Source organism: Castor canadensis, chromosome 4, assembly GCF_047511655.1.
Source record: "Castor canadensis chromosome 4, mCasCan1.hap1v2, whole genome shotgun sequence".
In the NCBI taxonomy this organism is placed as follows: Eukaryota; Metazoa; Chordata; class Mammalia; order Rodentia; family Castoridae; genus Castor; species Castor canadensis.
In genome coordinates, this window is record NC_133389.1 from 170,903,466 (window position 1) to 170,910,505 (window position 7,040).

The 7,040-nt window shown below is 35.7% G+C and overlaps 1 protein-coding gene across 2 annotated transcripts; it reads right to left on the reverse strand.

Annotated features, from left to right (window-relative positions):
• Window positions 1–421: 421 nt before the first annotated feature.
• Scg2 (secretogranin II) lies at window positions 422–5,748 on the reverse strand. Of its 2 annotated transcripts, none has more exons than XM_074071847.1 (2): window positions 5,594–5,748; window positions 422–2,703 (listed from the first exon to the last, which is right to left on the reverse strand). In XM_074071847.1, exon 2 carries the CDS (start codon window positions 2,699–2,701, stop codon window positions 842–844), a length of 1,860 nt encoding a protein of 619 aa, XP_073927948.1. In that variant the 5' UTR covers window positions 2,702–2,703; window positions 5,594–5,748; the 3' UTR covers window positions 422–841. The 2 variants fall into 2 exon arrangements, with proteins under 2 accessions (XP_073927948.1, XP_020010071.2); XM_020154482.2 differs by having other exon boundaries at window positions 422–2,715.
• Window positions 5,749–7,040: the final 1,292 nt, after the last annotated feature.

The following is a 7,040-nucleotide window of genomic DNA, read 5'->3' on the forward strand; positions in this document are numbered from 1 at the left end:
CTCCCTCTCTCCTTCTTTCCTTTCTTCTTCCTTTCTTTCCTTTATTTGTTTCACTTATTTTAAAGCTGTTTGTGGGTATGGGAGACTTATTGTCTTTTACTCATATAAATCAGGATAAAAGATATAAATATCATTTATTCTGTAAATTATGCATGTGAGGAAAACCATGGGGAAACATAAATAGGAGGCAGTAAGAGGAAGCTGCATTCTATAAAGCAGAAAGCATGGTCACATATTAAGTTCATTACTTCTTACCCAGATTGCCTGTGGACAGTGACATTTTTCTCTTTTCTCTCCATGCTGATTGCTCCATAGTCATTGTCTCTGGTTTTCCAGAATGAAGAGTCCAAAGGTATCCAGAAATAACATTTATTAATCAACAATAAAACACACAATAGAAAAGGCCTTATAAGTAAAACTATATATTTATAATGCTTTATTGTTTTTGCTTCAGTACTCCACAAAACACTACAGACAGTAACAAAATAATTCAATAAATATTAAAAACTTTCAGGAGAATTATAGGACATTCCTTATCATCTGTGAACATCAACAATGCCACAGCTGTTAGATATACTATTAAACAACTATCATAGATATCTTTCTTGAATAAGAACATAATAATTTTTTAATCCAGGAGTCATAACATTTACACATATCCATACACAAGAGAACAGCTCAGAGTAAATGAAGCAGAGTCCCCAGGGATCTGAAGTCATCTGCCTATACATCATTTAAAGATATTACAGTGTTAACAGGATAGAAGTCAACACACGAAAGAGAAATGTGGAGGTTCACTTTGGGTAGGAGGAGTGAAGATAGGGCAATTTATGAAAGCTGCTTACATATTTTCCATGGCTCTCTTAGCCACATGCTCCCTTCCCTTTTCAGCCTTTTCTTGGTTGAGGTACTCCAGAACTTTCATTAGCAGGTCTTCATCCAAGTACTGTCTGTTTGGGGAGTCATCATTCTTCCGAGGCCCCACTGGGAACCTTTTGCTTACTGGTGCCAATTTATCATTCTCCTGAGAGTTGCCCTGACTCAGATGCTCTTTGATGGCTTGCTCGAGTTGGTCTTCTTCCTGTACATCATCATCTTCAGATGAGCCTGCACTGGGCCCTCGCTTTACCTGGTTTGAATTAATGAGCTCAGGGTATTTAACTAGAATCCTGGCCAAGTACTCTCCTAATTCTTGATCCTTGTCATTCAGGTTCTCAGAAGGCACCTGTCTGTTTTCAACTTCTGGCATCCAGGCAGCTTTGGGAAGCTGATTGACTCTAGACTTTCCAGGACCATAAGGGAGCCTCAGAAGAACCTTCTCTTGGTTGTATTGATTGGGAAAATATGGTGGTTTCTGATTTGTTGCACTCTCCATCCCTAAGAGATTTAAAATGTCCTCCACACTGAGCCCATCTGGTAAGGCCTCTGCCACAGCACGACTAGGTGTTTTAGGATAGCCAGTCTTGGAGAGCATCTTATTTTGGAACAGGTCTGAATGGTCTAAGTCAGCTTCCGAGATATCATCTAGGTCAACAGGAAGATCAATCTGCTCTGGCTCCACTGATCCACTTGGCTTCTCCCCCGTTTTGAGCATCTCAATTAAGTCTTCAGGGGGTATCTGTAAATTCCTTGAGATTTCAATCAGCTGGTAAATAGACTGGGAATCAAGTGGCTTTTCAAGAAGCCTAGCTGCCCTTTCCCCATTTGGTCCATTCTGTGACCTCCCGTTCCCAGCAGCATTCACTAACCTTTTTAAATAGACAATCACTTTGGAGACGTCATTGGAGAGTTGATCTTTATTCTCTTTCCGAAGATCTTCGTCCTGGAGCCCCAGCTGCCCTGAACGCTTCATTTCTTCATTGATTTGTTCATTTTTTTCTGTATTCTCTTTGCTGTCTCTCACCTCCTCCTGGGTTTGACTCTCTATTTTCTCTTCTATGGGGTTCCAATCTTCTCCTCCCACCACATCTTCATAGGCAATGTTGCTGGCCTTATAGATGTCATCTTCATCATCTGTGTAGAGTTTCTGCTCCTCATCAACCCGCTCACGTTTCTGGTTGGTTGGCCCTGTCAGTTTCCCCAGCTCTTGAAAGACAGATTCCAGTGTAGCGAGACTTTGGGGTGTATATTGTTCCTCTACTATTTCATTTGTACGTTTAAAGGGGTTGTCCCTGGAACTCTCTTCATACATCAGAGGGAACCGCATGTGCTTGAGCTTCCTCTCTGGCCACTGTTGTGTCTCATAATCACCAGTCATGTCAACTGGGAAGTTCTTTTCTGAATTTAAGGCATAGGGCTTGTTTTCTTTTGGTGCAGACTGAGGCTCATTTTCAGCCTGTCTCAAAGCTTCAAGTATTATCCTCATCCATTCATCTTCACTCAGCGAATCTCTTGAACTCTCTGGCAAGTGACTTTCCTCACCATTTTCTTTTTGCTGAAGAGGAATAGAGATGCCTTGGTAGGGGTTATAGTCTGGGCTGCTTTCTTCTTTGTGAGCTTGCTGCCGCAGCTTTTCTATGTACTCCAAAGCCCTGATCATTTCGGGACTAGGAAACTTTTGAACATTTGCCAATCTGAGGTCTGGTTCTTTCTGGAGCAGCTGGTTACGTTGAAATGAAGCTGCTTCAGATCCGGAGATGAGGAAAATTAAATGGATAAGAAAGATAGCTGCTCCCAGCTGGTGGGTCTTAATTTCTGCCATGTCTTAAGGATTTCCTCAAAGGATAGAAAACATGAGTTAATACAAATGAAACAAGCTAGAAGAAACTCTAGCAAAAGAAACAAACTATTGAGGAAAAAAAAGGAGCTGAGATAATTTCATATTACACTTGGGATAACTCTTTAAAATCCATGAATATTTCCTACATGAGCCCCACAAGCTAATCATAGGAATTTTAGCAAAATTCTTACTCATTTGCATCAAACTTCCATAACATTCTCTTGGCTAAAATAACAACAAAATCACTGACGAAGGATTTCCCAAATATTATTTTTCATTTATAAAACTTGTAATTTGACTTTAAGCAAATGTTTCTTTTTCATAAAAGACTTTCCAAGTTATTAAAGTTACCTTATGCAATAGTCTACTAAAATCATTGGCAAAATAATTTTTTTGTAAAACTGGTATTTACATACACCTATAGGTGCCAAAGAACTTGTAGCTTATTTTCTGAGTTATTCATCCAATTTCAATGTAGAAACACAGAAGCAACATTACTCTGTATAATGATGAATACAACATATTAACGTCAATCATACTATTTTCTGCATAAATCTTAGTCATATATATTTTTCAGAAATCATTTGTTCTCATTCTGTCATTAAATCCAATTATCGGTGAATAATCTCCAGAATGTGGGTCTCCTCAGGTTTCAGCTAGCGAGCTGAAGTTCCTTTCTGTGTAAGCAAGCTAAAAATGATAATAAAACTGCTCTAAAATTTCTGTGCTCCATATTTCTATAATAATTTTATCATGACTCACTTGCAAAATAGAATAATGGTTATATTTTCATCATCCCTTAAGAATGTATAGTAAATAAACAGATGCTACAGAGAGAACATAAGTTTACTTAGCTAGTCTATTTCTAAACTTGTGAGGGTTTGAATTCAATTTGTCTTATGTGTGTGTCTATTTTTGTATGGACCTGTGAAATCTTAAATGACTCATACTGTTAGAAAAGCTTAAAATAACCACTATGTAACTCCCAATTTAGATAAACACAGACAATGTGTTGAGTTCTTCCTACTTAAAAATCTTCATTCATTTTTTTCTCCAATGCTTAAAAAAACCTCATATGAATTAGCAAGAGGAATTGTTTTTACATGTTTTATATTTGTCATTGCTAACATTTAAAAACTGCATGAGTATTCTCATAACTTTCATTGTAAATAAAATACATGTAAACAAGTTTATAAGCTTCTTCATGTCTTCACTTTATCAGGGTTTTTTTTGATAGATAAGCTGTTATGTGAGTACAATGTTCTGTTGACGTCAGTTGTAGAAAATATCGTTATCTAGATCCAATTGGTAATTAATGTTATCAGTTTTTAGAGCTTAAGAATGGTTATAATTATAGAAATTTCTTTAGCATAGATATATACTTTATTAAAATAATTCCAATTAACTAGACCCTCAAGGTTGTTCAGAGAATATTTCCAAAATATTTACCATAAATAAAAGTTTACTGTAAATAATTCTATCTGTAAAATGCTTATGTTTAAATGAAAGTACATTGTGCATTTCTCTTTATATTATTTCATGATAATTTAGCCCTAGTAATAAGTTTTCAACATTAGCATTTGAAATAGTAATCTCTAAAAGCTTAGTGAACTTCCTTTCTTTGAAATCATTATCTTGAAGTACTCTTAACACATGGGTTTTATGCTTGTCATTACCTTGGAGGTAGGTTTTGCTGTACAGTTGGAGCCGAATGTTCATTGCAGCTGTTCAAACCACAGCCTAACAAATGCTACCCTTTGGTCATTATTTCGGATTCAGTTTGAACAGCATAGTTATTTCCTTTAAGACTCAATCAATATGTTTCCCCAGCAGCTCTTTTAAGTAGCAAAAATGGTTTCAACAGCTCTAATATATTATATAGGTTTTGATTTAAAGCTTAATTTTCTGAAATCCAAATAATAGGAACATCGTTTCTCCCTTGATGGCTATTATAAAAATCTCTTAAGTTAACATGTCTTTTCTACTGACACCAGACAGGAACTTGATGCTGAAGCATCAACACATGGGGATGTAGCTCATTGGAACAACTTAACTAGTTGGAATCCAAAAGAAAACTTGTCCTAATCAAAGTCTTTAGCAAAATAGTACACAATCTCTTCCAGGTAAAGCATAATAATTATAGCAATAATTTACATAGCTGTGAACATTTTCATTATATTTTTTAAATTATTATATCTCTATAAGTCATGCTCACACCCAACATAACCCCCAAGATAACATTTCACCCTGAAAAAGGAAAGAAATCCATGTTTAGGATCATTTTAAGTTACTGTCCTAGGACTAAAATTAGGACTTGATAACAGAGACCCTTTCAGAGTATCCCAAGCTTAGAAAATAATTTTATAGAGTTGGTTAGTTTAGAGCTCTTATAAGGTAAATATCAAAGAAAAAATCCTAGTTCCTGAATCAGTTGCCTCTATGACTCATGTGATTAATAGCCTTTGAATCATTGGAAACCTACTGTTAAGAATATTAAGCACATAAATTTTATCCCCTGGTTTTCTATCTGCTCTTGGGGGAAGAAACAATACATTCAGGAAAGAAACAAAATATCAAGCTTGATTAACTTCACATTAATATGTGTATTGACACTAAAATCCTTAACTTTTTCACTCTTCTTACAAATATTTATCTAAATAACGTTCTGCTTAAAATGTCCAACAACAAGTAGCATAATTCACAGACTCGATACACTCACATACAGTATCCTTACATTGGCTGAAGAGCAGCAGGTTGCTATTCAGTTATTGTATCAATATAAGCTTGCCAAAGGGTCTTTTTCTTAGCTAGGAACTGAAGGAAGAACACGCAATTCAGAACTTTACAGTAAATCCAAGAGAAAAGCAGTCTTACCTCTCTTTGATATGGCAGAGAAGGTCTACAGCATGTCCTCCGTCTCCTGGTGAGCTGCTCAGGCCGTTTCAGCACCCGGACAGCTCCCCGGCTTATAGGGAGCCGAGGCGCCTGACTCTGCACTGCCACACTGACGTCACCGCCTCAGCCACAAACCCCAGCCCAAGCGAGCTTTTTCAAAGAATCCGAGAGAAAATAATCACTTCATATGTTTTTTTTTAAAGTGTTGCATGCTTACGCCACCTGTCTTTTTGTGGCAAAAATTACAGTTTTCTGTTTTTCTCTTAACCAAAATCTTTGAGGCTTGAAATAAAATACTCTGCACATATTTCCCATAGAAAGAAAGAAATCTGTCAGATAGACATGACAAATTACAAGACAATTCCATCTGTGTTCTAATACCTTGTTAAAAGGGTTTCTTGCTGCTGTCATTGTTATTGTTGCCATCGTCATTTTTAAAAAAAAGTTTTTCAGATAAGGATTTTTTTCTTCATTGACTTCAATGCAAAAAATTGCATTATTGTTTTCTGGTATACAGAAGATGAATGGAAGGCACATTATAAATATGAAATGCTATATTTCATGTCATAAGCACAGGCATCATTCTTCTAAAAACCATGTTTTTTTGAGTAAAAAGGGGGAGCTGCCTATTTTTATATGACAACTTTAATAGCTTCAATATGGTTTTGAAATGGATATTCATAAAATTTCAAGTTTAGTTTATACTTCTATATGGATATGTTGGTATCTTTTACAAAATATAATCTCAGAAAGAAAAGCTAAGAAATTGAGTGCTGGTGAAAATACTTTGGACTATTAAGAGAAAACAAAAAAAGTCCTTTCACTGTTTGAGAAAAACGTGATACATAAGTAATTGGAATCTCACATTCAAGGGGACACGGTACCATAAATATTTTCCTCCTTCTGTTGAATCAAGTGAGTTGAATGCCTTCTATGAATGGGACCAATCCAGGAAATAAATAGTAGTTAACTCCCAAATTCTTAGATTTATAATTCATAACCATTGCTATCCTTTGCTATGTAACCTGATTATGTGTTTTAATAATTTATGTAGGCCTAAATTTTTAACTATATTTTATTGAAGATATGAGTTCTCCAAAAACCTGTATATGTTGAAATATACTTTGAGAATACGAAAGAATCTTGCTATTTAAGATATCCTTTGTATCTCTGCTAAGTGAATAATCAGCTATTAATTTTTCTGTGCAATCCTGCTATCTTTTAGTACATACAAGATGCCAGATACATCACAAACTGCTGGCGATAGAAAAATGAATGACTTTTTTTTTTACTTTTAAGAAGACTTTAGTCTTCTTTAATGGGAATTTAAAAAAAACAGGTGATTTTGATATAAATCGTAGAACACTAAGGAAAAGGTTAGCCAGTTGGATCAACCTAGAAATTGAGAGGTGGGGGGAGCCTGCAG

Coding starts and splice junctions, on each gene's coding strand:
- Scg2 (XM_074071847.1), bottom strand. CDS start 2,701: ATGGCAGAAATTAAGACCCACCAGCTGGGAGCAGCTATCTTTCTTATC.